Source organism: Salvelinus alpinus, chromosome 16 (genome assembly GCF_045679555.1).
Source record: "Salvelinus alpinus chromosome 16, SLU_Salpinus.1, whole genome shotgun sequence".
Taxonomy (NCBI): domain Eukaryota; kingdom Metazoa; phylum Chordata; class Actinopteri; order Salmoniformes; family Salmonidae; genus Salvelinus; species Salvelinus alpinus.
This window is the reverse complement of record NC_092101.1, coordinates 38769386-38794796: the sequence shown is the minus strand read 5'-3', so window position 1 is coordinate 38794796 and position 25411 is coordinate 38769386. Positions and strand designations below refer to the sequence as shown.

At 45.5% G+C, this 25411-nt stretch overlaps 1 protein-coding gene across 2 annotated transcripts in view; it reads right to left on the bottom strand.

Annotated features, from left to right (window-relative positions):
* The window catches only part of slc1a7b (solute carrier family 1 member 7b), a 112053-nt gene that overhangs the window by 33193 nt on the left and 53449 nt on the right, over nucleotides 1-25411 (bottom strand). For both annotated transcript variants that reach the window (XM_071346142.1, XM_071346141.1), the window contains exon 3: nucleotides 991-1206. In XM_071346142.1, coding sequence (XP_071202243.1) covers nucleotides 991-1206 — 216 coding nt within the window. The remainder of the gene's footprint in view (nucleotides 1-990; nucleotides 1207-25411) is intronic.

The window sequence follows — 25411 nt, the reverse complement described above, 5'->3', positions numbered from 1 at the left end:
ATATAAATTGTAAAGTACATATACCCCAAAAAACTACTTAAGTAGTATTTTCAAGTATTTTTACTTAAGTTCTTTACACCACTGCCTTCAAATTGGGGGTCTAGATACATAAAGTGCTTTAATTTCTAAACAGTAAAACAGATATGCATGAAAATACCCTCAAATAAAAGGTGACATTCTGTTTTGTCATGTTTTTGACATCATATCCAAAATGCTGGAGTATAGAGCCAAATTAAATGTTTTACCTTCACTGTCCAAATAAATACATAGGGGAGTGTAGCACTAATTGTCTTGGTGCTGTGCATGCTGTTTTTCTAACACCATGACATAATGATTGCATCCCAAATGGCACCCTATTCCGTTTATAGTGCACTACTTTTGACCAGGGCCCATAGGGCACTATTTTGGGAATATGGTGCCATGTCTTTAATATTCCACAGACAGAGATAGCCTAGCTGTTGAGATATATCATTAATCTCATCTGCGATTCAATCACTAGGTTCAGTTCTGAACGTGAGAATATGTAGTACAGTGAATCAACACCATCTTGTGGGGTCCTGGCCCATCGTCTCTATCCGTAGTGTTAATAAGGTTGGCTGGTGATACTATGTACATGTACTGTATGAGCATGTTCAGCAGCAGACCTGGGTTAAAATACTATTTGAAATATTTCAAATTCTCAGGCCACGCACATGATTGCTCGCTAGTACAGTACAAATTACTCTATTTACTTTCTACACGTTTTCTTCAGGCGAACATCCAAAGGAAGTGCATTGGTCTACACAGACGTAAAATGTGTGAATGAGTAAGTGCTAAAGTGTGCGTGGTGAGTGGGCGGGTGCGTGGAGGGTGATTGTGTTGTGAGTGGGTGGTGGGTGGGTGGTGAGTGGGTGGGTGGATGGGTGGGTGGGTAGGTGGTGTGTGTGTGTGTGTGTGGATCGGTGTGTGGGTGGGTTTGTGTGTGGGTGGTGAGCGGGTGGGCCATCTTACCGGATGAGGTCAAGCAGGGCGTCGGCAGAGCTCATGATGGCCTTGCCGCTGTCCTCGGAGTCCTCCTTCTGGGCCGCTCCTCCAGGGTGGATGACGGACACCATGATGATGCCCACCACCACTGCTACAAAGGTGGTCCACAGGTAGTAAGACACGGTGATAAGGCCCAGTCTGCTGGAACACTTAGCATCCAGGGCTGCTAGCCCTGACATCAGACTGGAGAAAGGGAGGGGGGAGAAGAGAGAGAGAGGGAGAGAAAGAGGGGGGAAGAGAAAGAGAGAGAGAGGAGGAGAAAGTGAGAGAGGGGGAGGAGAGAGAGAAGGAGATAGAAGTGGGAGAGAGAAAGAGGGGGAGGAGAGAGTGAGGAGGGAAGAGAGAGATGGGTGAGATAGAGAGAGGGGGGAGAGAGAGAGTTAGGGAGTGAGAGGGAAGAAGAGAGAGCAGGGGGAGGAGAGAGAGGATGAGAGAGGGGGAGAGAGAGAGTGAGAGAGGGGTGGACGAGGGAGAGGGAGAGAGAGAGAGAGAGGGAGGAGAGAGTGGGCGAGAGAGAGAGAGAGAGGGAGGAGAGAGTGGATGAGAGAAAGAGAGAGAGAGGGGGGGAGGAGAGAGTGGATGAAAGAAAGAGTGAGCGAGAGAGAGAGAGAGAGAGAGAGAGAGAGAGAGAGAGAGAGAGAGAGAGAGAGAGAGAGAGAGAGAGAGAGAGAGGGGGAGGAGAGAGTGGATGAGAGAAAAAGAGAGAGAGAGAGAGAGAGAAAGAGAGAGAGTGGTTGAGAGAGAGAAAGAGAGAGAGAGAGGGAGAGACAGAGACACACACACACACACACTGATTAGGCTTGAGGCAGGTCTTCGTACGTTAAGTGACATTTGTCAATACTTGGCAGGTCTTTATGACGTATTCCACTTCAGGTCCACATATTGCATTCATTATATAGTGATAATTGGATACGATACGCACTTCCGGTTTGGTTTGGAGCGAGTAGTTGCATTCCGCTTTGCTCCACAGGTAGTATTACAGGTAGTATTACATTTCATTTCATTACAGTACAACAGTTTGATTTGTTTGATCTTAGCTGGCTACATAGCCGTCTTTGTATCCAAGATAATTGTGTAGTCTAGAGTAATTGTCGAGGTTACCTAGCCAGTTAGAGGTTACCTAGCCAGCTACACTTTCAAACAAAGTCAACAACGCAGCCACTGCTAGCTAGCCTATTTCACCAGCCAGCAGTACTATATCATTTTAGTCAATAAGATTTTTTGCAACGTAAGCTTAACTTTCTGAACATTCGAGACGTGTAGTCCACTTGTCATTCCAATCTCCTTTGCATTAGCGTAGCCTCTTCTGTAGCCTGTCAACTATGTGTCTGTCTATCCCTGTTCTCTCCTCTCTGCACAGACCATACAAACGCTTCACACCGCGTGGCCGCTGCTACTCTAACCTGGTGGTCCCAGCGCGCAAGACCCACGTGGAGTTCCAGGTCTCAGGCAGCCTCTGGAACTGCCGATCTGCGGCCAACAAGGCAGAGTTCATCTCAGCCTATGCTTCCCTCCAGTCCCTCGACTTCTTGGCACTGACGGAAACATGGATTACCACTGATAACACTGCTACTCCTACTGCTCTCTCCTCGTCTGCCCACGTGTTCTCGCACACCCCGAGAGCTTCTGGTCAGCGGGGTGGTGGCACTGGGATCCTCATCTCTCCCAAGTGGACATTCTCTCTTTCTCCCCTGACCCATCTGTCTATCGCCTCCTTTGAATTCCATGCTGTCACAGTTACCAGCCCTTTCAAGCTTAACATCCTTATCATTTATCGCCCTCCAGGTTCCCTTGGAGAGTTCATCAATGAGCTTGACGCCCTGATAAGTTCCTTTCCTGAGGATGGCTCACCTCTCACAGTTCTGGGTGACTTTAACCTCCCCACGTCTACCTTTGACTCATTCCTCTCTGCCTCCTTCTTTCCACTCCTCTCCTCTTTTGACCTCACCCTCTCACCTTCCCCCCCTACTCACAAGGCAGGCAATACGCTTGACCTCATCTTTACTAGATGCTGTTCTTCCACTAATCTCATTGCAACTCCCCTCCAAGTCTCCGACCACTACCTTGTATCCTTTTCCCTCTCGCTCTCATCCAACACTTCCCACACTGCCCCTACTCGGATGGTATCGCGCCGTCCCAACCTTCGCTCTCTCTCCCCCGCTACTCTCTCCTCTTCCATCCTATCATCTCTTCCCTCTGCTCAAACCTTCTCCAACCTATCTCCTGATTCTGCCTCCTCAACCCTCCTCTCCTCCCTTTCTGCATCCTTTGACTCTCTATGTCCCCTATCCTCCAGGCCGGCTCGGTCCTCCCCTCCTGCTCCGTGGCTCGACGACTCATTGCGAGCTCACAGAACAGGGCTCCGGGCAGCCGAGCGGAAATGGAGGAAAACTCGCCTCCCTGCGGACCTGGCATCCTTTCACTCCCTCCTCTCTACATTCTCCTCTTCTGTCTCTGCTGCTAAAGCCAATTTCTACCACTCTAAATTCCAAGCATCTGCCTCTAACCCTAGGAAGCTCTTTGCCACCTTCTCCTCCCTCCTGAATCCTCCTCCCCCTCCTCCCCCCTCCTCCCTCTCTGCTGATGACTTTGTCAACCATTTTGAAAAGAAGGTCGACGACATCCGATCCTCGTTTGCTAAGTCAAACGACACCGCTGGTTCTGCTCACACTGCCCTACCCTGTGCTTTGACCTCTTTCTCCCCTCTCTCTCCAGATGAAATCTCGCGTCTTGTGACGGCCGGCCGCCCAACAACCTGCCCGCTTGACCCTATCCCCTGCTCTCTTCTCCAGACCATTTCCGGAGACCTTCTCCCTTACCTCACCTCGCTCATCAACTCATCCTTGACCGCTGGCTACGTCCCTTCCGTCTTCAAGAGAGCGAGAGTTGCACCCCTTCTGAAAAAACCTACACTCGATCCCTCCGATGTCAACAACTACAGACCAGTATCCCTTCTTTCTTTTCTCTCCAAAACTCTTGAACGTGCCGTCCTTGGCCAGCTCTCCTGCTATCTCTCTCAGAATGACCTTCTTGATCCAAATCAGTCAGGTTTCAAGACTAGTCATTCAACTGAGACTGCTCTTCTCTGTGTCACGGAGGCGCTCCGCACTGCTAAAGCTAACTCTCTCTCCTCTGCTCTCATCCTTCTAGACCTATCGGCTGCCTTTGATACTGTGAACCATCAGATCCTCCTCTCCACCCTCTCCGAGCTGGGCATCTCCGGCGCGGCCCACGCTTGGATTGCGTCCTACCTGACAGGTCGCTCCTACCAGGTGGCGTGGCGAGAATCTGTCTCCGCACCACGTGCTCTCACCACTGGTGTCCCCCAGGGCTCTGTTCTAGGCCCTCTCCTATTCTCGCTATACACCAAGTCACTTGGCTCTGTCATATCCTCACATGGTCTCTCCTATCATTGCTATGCAGACGACACACAATTAATCTTCTCCTTTCCCCCCTCTGATAACCAGGTGGTGAATCGCATCTCTGCATGTCTGGCAGACATATCAGTGTGGATGACGGATCACCACCTCAAGCTGAACCTCGGCAAGACGGAGCTGCTCTTCCTCCCGGGGAAGGACTGCCCGTTCCATGATCTCGCCATCACGGTTGACAACTCCATTGTGTCCTCCTCCCAGAGTGCTAAGAACCTTGGCGTGATCCTGGACAACACCCTGTCGTTCTCAACTAACATCAAGGCGGTGACCCGTTCCTGTAGGTTCATGCTCTACAACATTCGCAGAGTACGACCCTGCCTCACGCAGGAAGCGGCGCAGGTCCTAATCCAGGCACTTGTCATCTCCCGTCTGGATTACTGCAACTCGCTGTTGGCTGGGCTCCCTGCCTGTGCCATTAAACCCCTACAACTCATCCAGAACGCCGCAGCCCGTCTGGTGTTCAACTTTCCCAAGTTCTCTCACGTCACCCCGCTCCTCCGCTCTCTCCACTGGCTTCCAGTTGAAGCTCGCATCCGCTACAAGACCATGGTGCTTGCCTACGGAGCTGTGAGGGGAACGGCACCCCCGTACCTTCAGGCTCTGATCAGGCCCTACACCCAAACAAGGGCACTGCGTTCATCCACCTCTGGCCTGCTCGCCTCCCTACCTCTGAGGAAGTACAGTTCCCGCTCAGCCCAGTCAAAACTGTTCGCTGCTCTGGCACCCCAATGGTGGAACAAACTCCCTCACGACGCCAGGTCAGCGGAGTCAATCACCACCTTCCGGAGACACCTGAAACCCCACCTCTTTAAGGAATACCTAGGATAGGATAAAGTAATCCTTCTAACCCCCCCCCCCCTTAAAAGAGTTAGATGCACTATTGTAAAGTGGTTGTTCCACTGGATATCATAAGGTGAATGCACCAATTTGTAAGTCGCTCTGGATAAGAGCGTCTGCTAAATGACTTAAATGTAATGTAAATGTAAATGTAAATAATTGACAGAGAGAGTGACACCATTTTTACAACAATCTATCCAGCTTTCAAAGTTCATAAATATATTATAAGCTAACAGTACCTATGATCACAGTATGGCTTTGACAGATTGAAGACAATGTGACCTTTTGAAATGCTACAGTTATTGCAGAACATCTGGATACTACACAGCAACACCATGGATGTTGCATGCAAATTCCGACTTAAATTAACACTTTATTAGAGTTGATGCTGTTACACTTTTTTTGTTTTAGGGAGGGGGTGCGTTAACATTGTAGGTTGTAAAGCCGTATTTGCATATTTCCCAGCACGCCATTCAAGTAAATGTGAGAGACACCCACCCAATGACCGTGTTTGTTAGTGACATGGTTGTTGCATTCAGTAACTTCTAGTCCAGAAACCTTCACCAAGTGACTGCCAAAGTGAAAGTGCTCTCTACACGCAGAGAGTGCAATGGGAGAGAGACTCTAAACAAAGACATACACGCTCACTGCAGCAATAGATGGATGTTGGTCCGGTCCAAATGCACCCCTTTGATGAACGCGTTTGACTGGTTCATTCGAGTCCAGTAGCCAAGAATGTTAAAACACCCTGCCACACTTTATAGCATGACATTTGCTTCTGAATCATTTCTGAAGCATCTTTATAGCCTTCTAGGCCTTAGCTCAATTGGATGGTTCAGTTGTGTGGCCCTTGTAACTCCAGGAATGTGGATTTGATTGCCCCCAAGAATGTATGCACACATGACTTTAAGTTGCTTTGGATAAAAGTGTCTGCTAAATGGCATACAGTACATTATATTATCAAGGGATAATGAAGGCTTAATTTCAACTTATTGTGTCCTAAGAGTTATTCTCCTTTTATTACCAGGCCATGCTCTGGCCCCTGTTCAAATTCTGTCCAATATCCTTTTCATGAGTCAATGTTCTGTATGAAATATGTCATTATAACCAATCGATTGAGAAAATATAGTCATTTACTCAACATTCCATTCTTTCAACTGAGAGGCATATAGCCCTGTACCATGACCTGCTAAAAGAAGCTTCAGTTAATGTCCTCTCTAATAACCTGTAGACAGCTATTCAATTAGCTGTTCATTGGTTTCTAAAAGACTGCAGTTAGGTAATGACAGAGAGTGAGTCAGTCGTGTTGTCAGTGTGCTGGTTTGGTTTGGTTCAGAGAGTGAGTCAGTCGTGTTGTCAGTGTGCTGGTTTGGTTTGGTTCAGAGAGTGAGTCAGTCGTGTTGTCAGTGTGCTGGTTTGGTTTGGTTCAGAGAGTGAGTCAGTCGTGTTGTCAGTGTGCTGGTTTGGTTTGGTTCAGAGAGTGAGTCAGTCTTGTTGTCAGTGTGCTGGTTTGGTTTGGTTCAGAGAGTGAGTCAGTCGTGTTGTCAGTGTGCTGGTTTGGTTTGGTTCAGAGAGTGAGTCAGTCGTGTTGTCAGTGTGCTGGTTTGGTTTGGTTCAGAGAGTGAGTCAGTCGTGTTGTCAGTGTGCTGGTTTGGTTTGGTTCAGAGAGTGAGTCAGTCATGTTGTCAGTGTGCTGGTTTGGTTTGGTTCAGAGAGTGAGTCAGTCGTGTTGTCAGTGTGCTGGTTTGGTTTGGTTCAGAGAGTGAGTCAGTCGTGTTGTCAGTGTGCTGGTTTGGTTTGGTTCAGAGAGTGAGTCAGTCGTGTTGTCAGTGTGCTGGTTTGGTTTGGTTCAGAGAGTGAGTCAGTCGTGTTGTCAGTGTGCTGGTTTGGTTTGGTTCAGAGAGTGAGTCAGTCGTGTTGTCAGTGTGCTGGTTTGGTTTGGTTCAGAGAGTGAGTCAGTCTTGTTGTCAGTGTGCTGGTTTGGTTTGGTTCAGAGAGTGAGTCAGTCGTGTTGTCAGTGTGCTGGTTTGGTTTGGTTCAGAGAGTGAGTCAGTCTTGTTGTCAGTGTGCTGGTTTGGTTCAACGGGGCATGGAATGCATGTAAATGGAGGAGGAATGTAACATCAGATAAGTAATTGTTCAGCAACAGTACCAGTTAAAAGTTTGGACGAACCTACTCATTCAAGGGCTTTTCTTTATTTTTACTATTTTCTACATTGTATAATAATAGTGAAGACATCAAAACAATGAAATAACACATATGGAATCATGTAGTAACCAAAAAAGTGTTAATCAAATCAAAATATATTTCAGATTTTAGATTCTTCAAAGTAGCCCCCTTTTGCCTTGATGACAGCTTTGCACACTCTTGGCATTCTCTCAACCAGCTTCACCTGGAATGCTTTTCCAACAGTCTTGAAGGAGTTCCCATACAGCATATTGTTCCCATACAGTATAACCCTCAATTGGGTTGAGGTCGGGTGATTGTGGAGGCCAGGTCATCTAATGCAGCGCTCCATCACTCTCCTTCTTGTTCAAATAACCCTCACACATCCTGGAGGTGTGTTGGGTCATTGTCCTGTTAACTCTGGTTCTTCCTTTCCTGTAGCGGTCCTCATGAGAGCCAGTTTCATCATAGCACTTGATGGTTTTTGCAACTGCACCTGAAAGTTCTTGAAATTTTCCGCATTGACTGACCTTCATGTCTTAAAGTAATGATGGACTGTCATTTCTCTTCCCTTATTTGAGCTGTTCTTGCCATAATATGGACTTGGTATTTTACCAAATAGGACTATCTTCTGTATACCACCTCTACTTTACCTTGTCACAACACAACTGATTGGATCAAACGCATTAAGAAGGAAAGAAATTCCACAAATGTACTTTTAACAAGGCTCACCTGTTCATTGAAAAAATGTCAGGTTACTACCTCATTTTTTATTTATTTTCTATTTCACCTTTATTTAACCAGGTAGGCTAGTTGAGAACAAGTTCTCATTTACAACTGCGACCAGGCCAAGGATAAAGCAAAGCAGCGTGACACAGACAACAACACAGAGTTACACATGGAATAACATGGAATAAACAATAAACAAGCCAATAACACAATAAACAAGTCAATGACACAGTAGAAAAAAAGAAAGTCTATATACAGTGTGTAAAAAAAGGCATGAGGAGGTAGGCAATAAATAGGCCATAGTAGCGAATAATTACAATTTAGCAGATGAACACTGGAGTGATAAATGAGCAGATGATGATGTGCAAGTAGAGATACTGGTGTGCAAAAGAGCAGAAAAGTAAATAAAAACAGTATGGGGATGAGGTAGGTAGATTTGGTGGGCTATTTACAGATGGATTATGTACAGCTGCAGCGATCGGTTACCTGCTCAGATAGCTGATGTTTAAAGTTGGTGAGGAAAATCGAATTCTCCAGCTTCAGCGATTTTTGCAATTCGTTCCAGTCACTGGCAGCAGAGAACTGTAAGGAAAGGCGGCCAAATGAGGTGTTGGCTTTGGGGATGATCAGTGAGATATACCTGCTGGAACGTGTGCTACGGGTGGGTGTTGTTATCCTGACCAGTGAACTGAGATAAGGCGGAGCTTTACCTAGCATAGACTTATAGATGACCTGGAGCCAATGGGTCTGGCGACGAATATGTAGCGAGGGCCAGCCGACTAAGCATACAGGTCGCAGTGATGGGTGGTATAAGGTGATTTGGTAACAAAACGGATGGCACTGTGATAGACTGCATCCAGTTTGCTGAGTAGAGTATTGGAAGCTATTTTGTAGATGACATCACCGAAGTCGAGGATCTGTAGGATAGTCAGTTTTACTAGGGTAAGTTTGGCGGCTTGAGTGAAGGAGGCTTTGTTGCGAAATAGGAAGCCGATTCTAGATTTGATTTTGGATTGGAGATGTTTAATGTGAGTCTGGAAGGAGAGTTTACAGTCTAACCAGACACCTAGGTATTTATAGTTGTCCACATATTCTAGGTCAGAACCGTCCAGGGTGGTGATGCTAGTCAGGCGGGCGGGTGCATGCAGTGAATGGTTGAAAAGCATGCATTTGGTTTTACTAGCGTTTCAGAGCAGTTGGAGGCCACAGAAGGAGTGTTGTATGGCATTGAAGCTCGTTTGGAGGTTAGTTAGCACAGTGTCCAGGGAAGAGCCAGAAGTATACAGAATGGTGTCGTCTGCGTAGAGGTGGATCAGGGAATCACCCGCAGCGAGAGCTACATCATTGATGTATACAGAGAAAAGAGTCGGCCCGAGAATTGAATCCTGTGGTACTCCCATAGAGACTGCCAGAGGTCCGGACAACAGGCCCTCCGATTTGACACACTGAACTCTGTCTAAGAAGTAGTTGGTGAACCAGGCGAGGCAGTCATTTGAGAAACCAAGGCTATTGAGTCTCCCGATAAGAATATGGTGATTGCCAGAGTCGAAAGCCTTAGCCAGGTCGATGAAGACGGCTGCGCAGTACTGTCTTTTATCGATGGCGGTTATGATATCGTTTAGTACCTTGAGCGTGGCTGAGGTGCACCCGTGACCGGCTCGGAAACCGGATTGCACAGCGGAGAAGGTACGGTGGGATGAAGCTGGTTGAGAGAATGCTAGGAGTGTGCAAAGGCAAACGGTGGCTACTTTGAAGAATCTCAAATATCAAATATATTTTGATTTGTTTAATACTTTTTGGGTTACTACATGATTGCATATGTGTTATGTCATAGTTTTGATGTCTTCAATATTATTCAACAATGTAGAAAATAGTAAAAATAAAGAAAAACCCTTGAATGAGTAGCTGTGTCCAAACTTTTGACTGGTACTGTACATGCTATGTCTGTGTGTGTGGGCATAATATTGTAAGAGTTTGATGTGTGTGTGCGCACTTGCCCTTGTGTCAGCATGTGGTCGTGCACAATCTGATGTGTATGTGTAGTGACTGAATGTAGCCAAGTGGTTTAAGAGTGTTGGGCTAGTAACTGAAAGGTTGCTGGTTTGAATCTCTGATCTGATTAGGTGAAAAATCTGCTGATGTGCCTTTGGGCAAGGCACTTATTCATAATTGCTCCTCTAAACCATACGTTTGAGGTGTTTATACAGGGCATTCGGAAAGTATTCAGACCCCTTGACTTTTTACTCATTTTGTTACGTTACAGCCTAATTCTAAAATTTATGAAATATTTTTTTCCCTCACCAATCTACACACAACATCTCATAATGACAAAGCAAAAGCAGGTTTTTAGAATTTTTCACAAATGTATATTTAAAACAGAAATACCTTATTTATATAAGTATTCAGTCCCTTTGCTATGAGACTCAAAATTGAGCTCAGGTGCATCCTGTTTCCATTGATTATCCTTGAGATGTTTCTACAACTTGATTGGCATCCACCTGGTAAATTCAATTGGATGGACATTAATTGGAAAGGCACACACCTGTCTATATAAGGTTCCACAGTTGAAAGTGCATGTCAGAGCAAAAACCAAGCCATTAGTTCAAAGGAATAGAGCTCCAAGACACGATTGTGTCAAGGCACAGATCTGGGGAAGGGTACCAAAACATTTTTGCAGCATTGAAGGTCCCCAAGAACACAGTGGCCTCCATCATTCTTAAATGGAAGAAGATTGCAACCACCAAGACTCTTCCTAGAGCTAGCCACTCGGCCAAACTGAGCAATCGGGGGAGAAGGGCCTTGTCAGGGAGGTGACCAAGAACCCGATGGCCACTCTGACAGAGCTCTTGAGTTTCTCTGTGGAGATGGTAGAATCTTCCAGAAGGACAACCATCTCTGCAGCACTCCACCAACCAGGCCATTATAGTAGAGTGGCCAGATGGAAGCCACTCCTCAGTAAATGGCATGTGACTGCCCACTTGGAGTTTGCCAAAAGACACCTAAAGACTCTCAGACCATGAGAAACAAGATTCTCTGGTCTGATTCAACCAAGATTGAACTCTTTGGCCTGAATGCCAAGTGTCATGTCTGGAGGAAACCTGGCATCATCCCTACGGTGAAGCACTGTGGTGGCAGCATCATCCTGTGGGGATGTTTTTCAGCGGCAGGGACTGGGAGACTAGTCAGGATCGAGGGAAAGATGAACGGAGAAAAGTACAGAGAGATCCTTGATGAAAACCTGCTGCAGAGCACTCAGGGCCTCAGGACCTCAGACTGGGGCGATGGTTCACCTTCCAACAGGACAACGACCATAAGAACACAGCCAAGACAACGCAGGAGTGGCTTTGGGACCAGTCTCTGAATGTCCTTGAGTGGCCCAGTCAGAGCCTGGACTTGAACCCGATCAAACATAGCTTGAGAGGATCTGCCGAAAAGAATGGGAGAAACTCCCCAAATATAGGTGTGCCAAACTTGTAGCGTCATACCCAAGAAGACTCAAGGCTGTAATCACTGCCAAAGGTGCTTCAACAAAGAACTCAGTAAAGGGTCTGAATACTAATGTCACGCCCTGACCTTAGTTATCTATGTTTTCTGTTTTATTTTGGTCAGGTCAGGGTGTGATGAGGGTGGGTATGCTTGTTTGTCCTGTCTAGGGTTTTTGTATGTCTAGGGGTGTTTGTTAGTCTAGGCATATTGTAGGTCTATGGTGGCCTGAATTGGTTCCCAATCAGAGACAGCTGTTTATCGTTGTCTCTGATTGGGGATCCTATTTAGGTTGCCATTTTTCCATTTAGGTTTTGTGTGTTATTGTCTATGTGTAGTTGCATGTCAGCACTCTTGTAATTTAGCTTCACGTTCGTTTTGTTATTTTTGCTAGTTTGTTTAGTGTTCTTCATTTATTAATGAAGAATGTATTCTTATCACGCTGCGCCTTGGTCTCCTCCTTACGACGAACATGACAACTAATGTAAAAGTAATATTTCAGTTTTTTAAATTTTATTACATTTGCAAAAAATTCTAAAAATCTGTTTTTGCTTTGTCATTATGGGGTATGGTGTGTAGATTTTAGAATAAGGCTGTAAAGTAACAACATGTGGAAAAAGTAAAGGGGTCTGAATACTTTCCGAATGCACTGTATGTGTCAATATAAAGATCTGACTATAATCCCTCTATGCTCTCCTTCAGGGGCAGCAGGCATACAGAGATCCCCAGTGATGAACACACACACATACAAATCAGATGCTCTCTCAATGACTCTGATGCTTACTGTCAGATGGTCTCATCCATATTCACTGGTACTGTACATGGATGTAATCATCATTTTCAGTCTCCATTCTCGTTCTGTTTTGTATAAACTCATGCCTCATCATCACGTTACGGGATAAACATTCCATTTTCCTTTTAACCACAGACCCTTTCTGGCCCCAATCTGCAGCACTGCTGTGACATCATGAACTTGAGCCAAGCATAATTGCAATATTCAATATTCGTTGAGTTTCAATCATCCGAACATCTGCAATCCTTATCCTCCTGACGCTTGTGGTGCATCCGTCCACTCCATTTCCCTACAGTGACTTTCATCATCATAATTCCAGACATACAGATGCCACTGTGACTCAGTGACTGCCATACATCCCCCAATAGCTTTAGCAGTCAGCCAGGTCGAATGAAAAATATGCATTTTGAATGTTTCCAACAGGTGTGTGTGTGTACATGAGTAAAAGAGAGAGAGAGAGATTGAGAGAGCATTTGGTGTGTGTGTGTGTGTGGTGAGTACACTCAGTGTACAGTTTTTTAGGTACACGAAAACAGTTCGGTCCTACATACAGAGAGTCACGTGGCCGTGGCTTGCTACATAAAGCAGGCAGACAGGCATCAAGGCATTCAGTTAGTGTTCGATTGAATGTTAGAATGGGAAAAACGAGTGATCTAAGTGACTTTGAGCGTGGTATGATCGGTGGTGCCAGGCGCGCCGGTTCCAGTATCTCAGAAACGGCCGCCCTCCTGAGCTTTTCACGGACGACAGAGTCTAGTGTTTATTGAGAATAGGTCAACAATCAAAAAACATCCAGTCAGTGACAGTCCTGTGGGCGATAACAGCTTGTTCCTGAGAGGTTGAAGGAGATTGTCAAGAATCGTGCAAGCTAACAGGCGGGCCACGAACAGGTAAATAAAGGCTCAGTACAACAGTGGTGTGCAGAACGGCATCTCGGAACGCGCAACTCGTAAGGTCCTTGTAACAGATGAGCTATTGCAAAAGATGACCACAATGGGTTCCTCTCCTACCAGCTAAAAACAATAAGAAGTGGCTCCAGTGGGCACGCGATCACAAACACTGGACAATTGAGGAGGTGGAAAAACATTGCCTGGTCGTATTGCTTCATGCTGATGGCAGAGTCAAGATTTGGTGTAAGTAGCATGAGTCCATGGCCCCATCCTGCCTGGTGTGGGGAATCATCCCTTGATACCAATTAAGTAACGCTTCCATGCCCCGAAGTATTCAGGCTGTTCTAGAGGCAAAGGAGGGTCCGACCCAGTACTAGATGCCACTGAGTGTTTATCTGCGGTTCTGTGTGTGTCACATCTTTGAAGAAGTTTTATAGAAGATTTTTAATAGGACATTAAGCTGAGGCTGTGTCAAGCAGTGGTGGTGTTCATCAGCTCCCATCAGGTTGATAAGTTGAGGAAATTGTAGACACTATACAGGGGAGCTATCTGCTCTCTGCCAGAGGGATCTGGCAAAACACCTCATTATATACCATGATGCATCGCAAGCTTGCTGCAAATTGAGGTTATCACCCACTCCAAGGGTTTAACATACTGCTTAGCAAACCTGACAAACTCCTCTCCTCTCCCCCTCCCCTATCCTCTCCTCTTCATTGACGACCTTTTCTACCACCGTATTACCAATGTCTGCTCACATTCCGGCACACTGATGTCTCACACTCACACACAGTAATATTACAGTATGATGTGCCTCTGAAAACACACACTCACTTTCACATGCACACACGCACACTCACTCACTCACACGCACGCACAAACACACGCACGCACGCACGCACGCACGCACGCACGCACGCACGCACGCACGCACACACACACACACACACACACACACACACACACACACACACACACACACACACACACACACACACACACACACACACACACACACACACACACACACACTACATACCACACACACACATTATCAACTTGTGGTATTGGTCCTCCAGATATGTAGTTGTGATGGGTTACTTGGTGGTGGTCTGGTATCCTGAAGGTTATGAACTATGTAAACTGATTTCCATTCCACACACATTGTGTCAGGTACAGTTGAAGTCGGAAGTTTACATAAACCTTAGCCAAATACATTTAAACTCAGTTTTGCACAATTCCTGACATTTAATCCTAGTATAAAATCCCTGTCTTAGGTCAGTTAGGATCACTACTTTATTTTAAGAATGTGAAATGTCAGAATAATAGTAGAAAGAATGATTTATTTCAGCTTTTATTTCTTTCATCACATTCCCAGTGGGTCAGAAGTTTACATACACTCAATTAGTATTTGGTAGCATTGACTTTAAATTGTTTAACTTGGGTCAAACGTTTCAGGTAGCTTTCCACAAGCTTCCAACAATAAGTTGGGTGAATTTTGGCCCATTCCTCCTGGCAGAGCTGATGTAACTGAGTCAGGTTTGTAGGCCTCCTTGTTCGCACACGCTTTTCAGTTCTGCCCACAAATTGTCTATAGGATTGAGGTCAGGGCTTTGTGATGGCCACTCCAATACCTTGACCTTGTTGTTCTTAAGCCATTTTGCCACAACTTTGGAAGTATGCTTGGGGTCATTGTCCATTTGGAAGACCCATTTGCAACCAAGCTTTAACTTCCTGACTGATGTCTTGAGATGTTGCTGCAATTTATCCACATAATTTTCCATCATCATGATGCCATCTGTTTTGTGAAGTGCACCAGTCCTTCCTGCAGCAAAGCACCCCCACTACATGATGCTGCCACCCGCGTGCTTCACGGTTGGGATGGTGTTCTTCGGCTTGCAAGCCTCCCCCTTTTTCCTTCAAACATAACGATGGTCATTATTGCCAAACAGTTCTATTTTTCTTTCATCAGACCAGAGGACACTTCCCCAAAAAGTACGATCTTTGTCCCCATGTGCAGTTGCAAACCGTAGTCTGGCTTTTCTATGGCGGTTTTGGAGCAGTGGCTTTTTCCTTGCTGAGCGGCCTTTCAGGTTATGTCGATATAGGACTTGTTTTACTGTGGATATAGATACTTTTGTACCTGTTTCCTCCAGCATCTTCACAAGGTCCTTTGCTGTTGTTCTGGGATTCATTTAGGTTAGTATTGTGGAGTAACTACAATGTTGTTGATCCATCCTCAGTTTTCTCCTTTCACAGCCATTAAACTGTGTAACTGTTTTAAAGTCACCAAGATCAGGGTGCCTTGTGAGGACCAGGCGACGAGTGGCTAATCTGCCCTTGCCCTCCGTTCTGCTAGCTAACGTTTAATCGCTAGAAATGAAATGGGACGAACTGAAAGCACGTATATCCTACCAACGGGACATTAAAAACGGTAATATTTTATGCTTCACCGAGTCGTGGATGAACGACGACATTAAGAACATTGTCACGTTCGTTTAGAGATGGATTGGACCAAGGTGTAGCGTGGTAGGCGTACGATCCAAGGTCCGGAGTCTCCAGCGACGGTCTGCAGTCCAGAGTCTCCAGCGACGGTCTGCAGTCCAGAGTCTCCAGCGACGGTCTGCAGTCCAGAGTTTCCAGCGATGGTCGGCAGGGCCAGAGCCTCCAGCGACGTGTCGTTTATTCTTTCTTGTTTTTGGTGTTCATTTAATAAATGTATGATGTGTGCCTACCACGCTGCACCTTGGTCCAATCCATCTCTAAACGTACGTGACAGAAGATCCCACCACCAAAGGACCAAGCAGCGTGGCCAGGAGGAGCAGACAAAAAATTGGGGTGGGGGGGGGGGGGCACACGGGTTGGTTGGCAAAGCCGAGGGGCGAGTCTGAGAGCGAAGAGGAATATTGGGAGAGACTGAGCGAGGAGTATTGTGGGATAGTTGAGGGGAGTGATGAGGTAGAGTGGATGGTTTGGTGTCTGAAGCAAGACAGTCGCCGTGAGGAGCGTGGGACCAGTCAGGCACCATGTTTTGTGGAGATAAGCAATGTGTCTCCAGTGCGCATCCACAGCCTGGTGCATTCTGTGCCAGTTCCTCACACGTACCGTGCGAAAGTGAGTATCCAGCCAGGACGGGTTGTGCCGGCTCAGAGCTCCTGGTCTCCATTACGCCTCCTCGGTCAAGGATATCCTGCGCCGGCTCTACGCATTGTGTCGCCAGTGCGCCTTCACAGCCCAGTGCGTCCTGTGCTGGCGCCCCGCACTTGCCGGGCTAAAGTGAGCATCCAGCCAGGACGGGTTGTGCCAGCTCTACGCTCCAGGCCTCCAGTGATGATAAATGGCCCGAAGCCTCCAGTGATGATCCATGGCCCGGAGCCTCCAGTGATGATCCATGGCACGAAGCCTCCAGTGATGATCCATGGCCCGGAGCCTCCAGTGATGATCCATGGCCCGGAGCCTCCAGTGATGATCCATGGCCCGGAGCCTCCAGTGATGATTCATGGCCCAGAGCCTCCAGAGATGATCCAAAACGTAAAGTTTTGTAACGCTAACACAGCAACTAACCAAAAACAAGATCCCACAAACTAAAGGTGGAAAAAAGGCTGCCTAAGTATGATCCACAATCCACGTTCATCCAGAGGCGGCGCTCCTAGTGGCATGCGACTTTAATGCAGGGAAACTTAAATCAGTTTTACCGAATTTCTGTCAACATGTTAAACGTGCAACCAGAGGTAAAATAATTCTAGACCACCTCTACTCCACACACAGAGACGCGTAGAAAGCTCTCCCTCGCCCTCCATTTGGCAAATCTGACCATAACTCTATCCTCCTGATTCCCGCTTACAAGCAAAAAGTAAAGCTGTTTTGCTAGCACAGAATGGAATATGTTCCGGGATTCTACCGATGGCATTGAGGAGTACACCACATCAGTCACTGGCTTCATCAAAAAGTGCATTGAGGACGTTGTCCCTACAGTGACTGTACTTACATACCCCAACCAGAAGCCATGGATTACAGGCAACATTCGCACTGAGCTAAAGGGTAGAGCTGCCGCTTTCAAGGAGCGGGACTCTAACCCGGAAGCTTATAAGAAATCCTGCTATGCCCTCCGACGAATCATCAAACTGGCACAGCATAAATACAGGACTAAGATCAAATCGTACTACACCCGCTCCGACGCTCGTCGGATGTGCCAGGGCTTGCAAACTATTACAGACTACAAAGGGAAGCACAGCCGCAAGCTGCCCAGTGACACAAGCCTACCAGACGAGCTAAATAACTTCTATGCTCGCTTCAAGGCAAGTAACACTGAAACATGCATGAGAGCATCAACTGTTCCGGACGACTGTGTGATCACTCTCTCTGCAGCCGATGTGAGTAAGACCTTTAAACAGGTCAACATTCACAAGGATGCTGGGCCAGACGGATTACCAGGACGTGTACTCCAAGCATGCGCTGACCAACTCGCAAGTGTCTTCACTGACATTTTCAACCTCTCCCTGTCTGAGTCTCTAAAAACATTGACCCCTAGTGGTCTGAATATTGACTTTGATCTCAGATCCTTCTTATGAACACATTTTCCTCTATGTCTTATAAATGTAAAAATTATTTTTGCAGCTTATTAGCATACACCTAATATGTTCCCCCTGTTGATGATGTTCATTATATATTAAGGTTGAACCAAAAGATTACATGTAACAAAAATGAAATACGAAATTATTATGTGAAATTGAATGATACAATAATGTTAATTGATGCTAATATGATGTGCAATATTCGATTATGTTTCTATAAAACAACAATAGCATAATATATTTAATATGCCATATACTATTTTTTTAACAGTTTCACTAATTACTTTGAATTAACTTAATCATTATGACACACCCCTCATTACTGTCATTGGTTACACTAATTGCACTGTGTGTTTACATAACCTGGCTCAAGTATTAATGACATTACCTTGAGGAAGGCACAGTGATGCCAAAACGTTGGTAAATGCCTATTAAATTGCTGGGAGATTACACATGGAGTGTGCGACTTTCTTTATTTTGATAGTTTATTTTGTGAGTCTGTAATACCAACATGTTTCAAGCAGACCACCATAGTTCCTGTGCCCAAGAACACTAAGGTAACCTGCCTAAATGACTACCGACCGGTAGAACTCACGTCTGTAGCCATGAAATGCTTTGAAATGCTTTGAAAGGCTGTTCATGGCTCACATCAACACCATTATCCCAGAAACCCTAGACCCACTCCAATTTGCATACCTCACCAACAGATCCACAGATGATTCAATCTCTATTGCACTCCACACTGCCCTTTCCCACCTGGACAAAAGGAACACCTATGTGAGAATGCTATTCATTGACTACAGCTTTGCGTTCAACCCCATTGTGCCTGTCAAAACTCATCACTAAGCTAAGGACCCTGGGACTGAACACCTCCCTCTGCAACTGGATCCTAGACTTCCTGACGGGCTGCCCCCAGGTGGTAAGGGTAGGTAACAACACATCCTCCACGCAGATCCTCAACATGGGGGCCCCTCAGGAGTGCGTGCTCAGTCCCCTCCTGTACTCCCTGTTCACTCATGACTGCACGGCCAGGCATGACTCCAATAGCGTCATTAAGTTTGCTGATGACACAAAAGTGGTAGGCTTGATCACCAACAACGTCGAGACAGCCTATAGGGAGGGGGTCAGAGACCTGACCATGTGGTGCAAGGACAACAACCTCTCTCTCAACGTGATCAAGACAAAGGAGTTGATTGTGGACTACAGGAAAAAAAGGACCGAGCACGCCCCCATTCTCTTCAATGGGGCTGTAGTGGAGCAGGTTGAGAGCTTCACGTTCCTTGGCGTCCACATCAACAACAAACTAGCATGGTACAAGCACACCAAGACAGTCGTGAAGAGGGCACAACAAAATCTATTCCCCCTCAGGACACTGAAAAGATTTGGCATGGGTACTCAGATACTCAAAAGATATTTATAGTTGCACCATTGAGAGCATCCTGAAGGGTTGCATCACTGCCTGGTATGGCAACTGCTCGGCCTCCAAGGCATTACAGAGAGTAGTGCGTACGGCCCAGTACATCACCGGGGCCAAGCTTCCTGCCATCCAGGACCTCTATACCAGGCGGTGTCAGAGGAAGGCCCTAAAAATTGTCAAAGACTCCAGCCACCGTAGTCATAGACTGCTTTCTCTACGGCAAGCGGTACCGGAGCACCAAGTCCAGGTCCAAGAGGCTTCTAAACAGCTTCTACCCCCAAGGAATTAGACTCCTGAACAGCTAATCAAATGGCTACCCAGACTTTTTGCACCCCCCCCATGCTGCTACTACTCTCTGTTATTATCTATGCATAGCCACTTTAACAATTACCTCGACACAGGTGCCGCCGCACATTGACACATTGACTCTGCAACGGTACCCCCTGTATGTAGCCCCGCTATTGTTATTTACTGCTGCTCTTTAATTATTTGTTTTTCTCATCTCTTACTTTTTAAAAACTTTCTTAAGTTTCTTAAAACTGTATCGTTGGTTAAGGGCTTGTAAGTAAGTATTTCACTCTAAGGTCTACACCTGTTGTATTCGGCGCATGTGACAAATAACATTTGATTTGATTTGATTTGATGGTGAAATCCCTGAGTGGTTTCCTTCCTCTCCGGCAACTGAGTTAGGAAGGACGCCTGTATCTTTGTAGTGACTTGGTGTATTGATACACCATCCAAAGTGTAATTAACACCTTCCCATGATCAAAGGGATATTCATGTGTTATTTTTATTTTTTATTTTTACGCATCTAGCAATAGGTTCCCTTCTTTGCGAGGCATTGGAAAACCTCCCTGTTTTTTGTGGTTAAATCTGTGTTTGAAATTCACTGCTTGACTGATGGACCTTACAGATAATTGTTTGTGTGGGTTACAGAGATGAGGTATAGTAGTCATTCAAAAATCATGTTTATCACTATTATTGTGCACACAGAGTCCATGCAACTTATTATGTGACTTGTTAAGCACATTTTTACTCTTGAACTTCTTTAGACTTGTCATAACAAAGGGGTTGACTACTTTTTGACTCAATACATTTCAGCTTTTCAACTTTTATTAATTAGTAAAAATTTTAAAAAGCATAATTACACTTTGACATCATGGTGTATTGTGTGTAGGAAAGTGACAAAAAAATCTAACTTTAATCTACTTTAATTTCAGGCTGCCACAACAAAATGTGAAAAAAGTCAAGGGGTGTGAATACTTTCTGAAGGCGCTGTGGACATCTATGGCATGAAGAGTGCCTGTAGTTGCCTGTGTACCTCAGCATAGTTGTATCTATCCAAGGCTGCTCCTCATGGACTAGCATTATGAGGTCATTGTTGCTGCTTTAGCCTTGTTCGTCAAAAGATTGTATTTCTGTGAGGGAAGAGCACTCTACTATATACCTTGTCATTGACAAAATATGAAGGACGCACGCACGCGCGCGCACGCGCGCACGCACGCACGCACGCACCCACCCACACACACACAGGAATAATATTATTTACATGTTCTCTCCATGAGGTGGTGCGTTTAAGCCAATATAGAAAAAGCTATTGTACTGTATGATGTGACCAATACCAAAACCACAAATGGTTTGACCAATACCAAAACCACAAATGGTTTGACCAATACCAAAACCACAAAATGGTCTATAAAAAAAACGAACCAAAAAATGAATGAGTGCTTTGCCATTTGATTTAGATGTGGGCAGTACAATATTGCTTTGACATTTGCCAGTAGGAAGAAGAGTATTTTGGATTAGGTTTTAAGAAATCAGATGAGCTGGGATACAGACAGTGACTTTAAGCCCACGCTGTAATTTTTCCATTCTATGATTAAATCAAACAACACTAGAGAAGCTTCAGAGAAGTGGACTGAGTCAGCCAGTCAGCAAGTCAGCCAGCCAGTCAGCCAGCCAGTCAGCCAGTCAGCTAGTCAGTCAGTCAGCCAGTCAGCCAGTCAGCCAGCCAGCCAGTCAGTCAGTCAGTCAGTCAGCCAGTCGGTCATAAATATGAACTGCAAAGGAAACAATACAATAATCCTGTTTCTTTCTTCCTGATAGTTGACAGAAATGATAGTACAACAACACAATAACCCGAGATCAACTGTCCACAGCTTAAATCCTGGAAAACAATACAAGTATGAAGAGTACATAAGGATCCGTGGAGGCTGGTGGGAGGAGCTATAGGAGGATGGGCTCATTGTAATGGCTGGAATGGAATCAATGGAACGGTATCAAACAGATCAAACACAGAAATCACGTTTGACTCCGTTCCATTGACTCCATTCCAACCATTACAATGAGCCTGTCCTCCTATAGCTCCCCCCACCAGCCTCCATTGATAGGGATTGTAGAGAACTGACTTATCCTGTTTCTAGATCACACAGTATGATTTTTAGAGTTGTTTGTTCAGTAGCTGTGTTTTTGCATGTACATTGATTGATTAATGAATCTGATGCTAAACAAATATAAATAACATACATTTTTCTAAACTAATCACATTGCGTAGACTTATTGCACCCGTTACTGTAATGGTTGCTGCAGTTTAGATGGTTTAGGTCGTTTCATATCTCAGTCTTCCTAACCCTGGCAGTCATTCTGAATGCAGGTTCTGGGTAAATAAACATTCTGATTGTTGGACATCATTACTCTGGCTGGATTCCAATAGGAATTACAGATCACTTTGCAATCCAGCTTAATGTTTTATTTATTATTTGAGTAACCTATTTTTTAACAGGGTGTCATATTGAGACCAAGTCCCCTTTTCAAATGAGCTCTGCACAATACAAACACACACATCAATACAAAACACAATACAATACAAAATTACAAAACATGATTATAAAAAAACAAACACAATCTTCATGTAGAGCATTCCCCACTAATGTTTTAAATTCCTTAAAGGCATTCAACAGGTATTCAAGCCTGAGCCTCCCCTTCAACACATTCCACATCTGTGGAGCACAAAAACCAAAAGCAGCTCTCCCTAAATCGGAAGCCATCCTTGGAACCTCTAGCACTATCCAATCTTGTGCTCTTGTGCTGTATGCTATTGTTTTGACCTTGACGAGTGTTGTCAGATACATTGTAAGTTTCTGCAGGAGCTTTGTAAATAAACAAAAGGGAATGCTGTTCTCTTCTTACAGAGAGAGAGGCCCAACACACCTTTTGATACAATACACAATGAATGGTGAGTTCAAAAATGATCTCCAATAATGAATCGAAGGGCACAATGGAAAACAATAGAGGTTTAAGTGTGGAAGCTGCTGCGTGCATATATCCCTGTAATCTAAAACAGGCATAAAAGGGGCCTGGACATCTTTGTTTCTATTATCAATAGACTGACATGCTCTATTTCTGTAAAATAATAAACACACAAAAAACAAACAAATGAAAGCCCCACCCCCCAACTGGCAATCTGATAGCATGTAAAATCAATCATAAAATGAAAACATTTTGATATTCCATTTCTTTATCAGCTCAGTAACATGCATTTTAAATGCCAATTTATCATCTAGCGAGATACCAAGATATCTATAAGAGGGAACTCGTTCAATTTGTGTACCGTTCAGGATAGTAATTTCAAGGTCACTTAAGTTTAAGTTAATGGACCTAGAAAATAGCATTTATCCTGTTTGATTTGCTTTAAGTACTAACTTAAGATCCAAGAGTGACTGCAAATGTGTCAAGGCTTGGTTTACAAAAGAGTACAATACTATGTCATCACCATTTAAACCGAATAAATACGTTTTTCCCTGAAACCTCTGCTCTCTGCGCCTGATTCCATACCTACCACTCCTAGCTACGTGACAGGCCCCAGAATCGAACCTGGGGGTACCCCTTTATGCACTTCAAGGAATTCAGATTTGACCCCCTCTGTCACAATAGCCTGAGTTCTATTACTGAGATAGTTCTGAAACCACATACAGACGTCACTGCCCAGGCCTATTGAGGACAACTTACTCAATAAAATAGAATGATCAACTGTATCAAATCAAATCAAATCAAATCAAATCAAATCAAATTTTATTAGTCACATACACATGGTTAGCAGATGTTAATGCGAGTGTAGCGAAATGCTTGTGCTTCTAGTTCCGACAATGCAGTAATAACCAACAAGTAATCTAACCTAACAATTCCACAACTACTACCTTATACACACACACAAGTGTAAAGGGATAAAGAATATGTACATAAAGATATATGAATGAGTGGTGGTACAGAACGGCATGGCAAGATGCAGTAGATGGTATAGAGTACGGTATATACATATGAGATGAGTACTGTAGGGTATGTAAACATAAAGTGGCATAGTTTAAAGTGGCTAGTGGTACATGTATTACATAAAGATGGCAAGATGCAGTAGATGATATAGAGTACAGTATATACATATGAGATGGGTAATGTAGGGTATGTAAACATTATATTAAGTGGCATTGTTTAAAGTGGCTAGTGGTACATTTTTACATAATTTCCATCAATTCCCATTTTTAAAGTGGCTGGAGTTGAGTCAGTATGTTGGCAGCGGCCGCTAAATGTTAGTGGTGGCTGTTTAACAGTCTGATGGCCTTGAGATAGAAGCTGTTTTTCAGTCTCTCGGTCCCTGCTTTGATGCACCTGTACTGACCTCGCCTTCTGGATGATAGCGGGGTGAACAGGCAGTGGCTTGGGTGGTTGTTGTCCTTGATGATCTTTATGGCCTTCCTGTGACATCGGGTGGTGTAGGTGTCCTGGAGGGCAGGTAGTTTGCCCCCGGTGATGCGTTCTGCAGACCTCACTACCCTCTGGAGAGCCTTACGGTTGTGGGCGGAGCAGTTGCCGTACCAGGCGGTGATACAGCCCGACAGGATGCTCTCGATTGTGCATCTGTAGAAGTTTGTGAGTGCTTTTGGTGACAAGCCGAATTTCTTCAGCCTCCTGAGGTTGAAGAGGCGCTGCTGCGCCTTCTTCACAACGCTGTCTGTGTGGGTGGACCAATTCAGTTTGTCCGTGATGTGTACACTGAGGAACTTAAAACTTTCCACCTTCTCCACTACTGACCCGTCGATGTGGATAGGGGGGTGCTCCCTCTGCTGTTTCCTGAAGTCCACAATCATCTCCTTTGTTTTGTTGACGTTGAGTGTGAGGTTATTTTCCTGACACCACACTCCGAGGGCCCTCACCTCCTCCCTGTAGGCCGTCTCGTCGTTGTTGGTAATCAAGCCTACCACTGTAGTGTCATCCGCAAACTTGATGATTGAGTTGGAGGCGTGCATGGCCACGCAGTCGTGGGTGAACAGGGAGTACAGGAGAGGGCTCAGAACGCACCCTTGTGGGGCCCCAGTGTTGAGGATCAGCGGGGTGGAGATGTTGTTACCTACCCTCACCACCTGGGGGCGGCCCGTCAGGAAGTCCAGGACCCAGTTGCACAGGGCGGGGTCGAGACCCAGGGTCTCGAGCTTGATGACGAGTTTGGAGGGTACTATGGTGTTAAATGCTGAGCTGTAATCGATGAACAGCATTCTCACATGGGTATTCCTCTTGTCCAGATGGGTTAGGGCAGTGTGCAGTGTGGTTGCGATTGCGTCGTCTGTGGACCTATTGGGTCGGTAAGCAAATTGGAGTGGGTCTAGGGTGTCCGGTAGGGTGGAGGTGATATGGTCCTTGACTAGTCTCTCAAAGCACTTCATGATGACGGAAGTGAGTGCTACGGGGCGGTAGTCGTTTAGCTCAGTTACCTTAGCTTTCTTGGGAACAGGAACAATGGTGGCCCTCTTGAAGCATGTGGGAACAGCAGACTGGGATAAGGATTGATTGAATATGTCCGTAAACACACCAGCCAGCTGGTCTGCGCATGCTCTGAGGACGCGGCTGGGAATGCCGTCTGGGCCTGCAGCCTTGCGAGGGTTAACACGTTTAAATGTTTTACTCACCTCGGCTGCAGTGAAGGAGAGCCCGCAGGTTTTGGTAGGGGGCCGTGTCAGTGGCACTGTATTGTCCTCAAAGCGGGCAAAAAAGTTGTTTAGCCTGTCTGGGAGCAAGA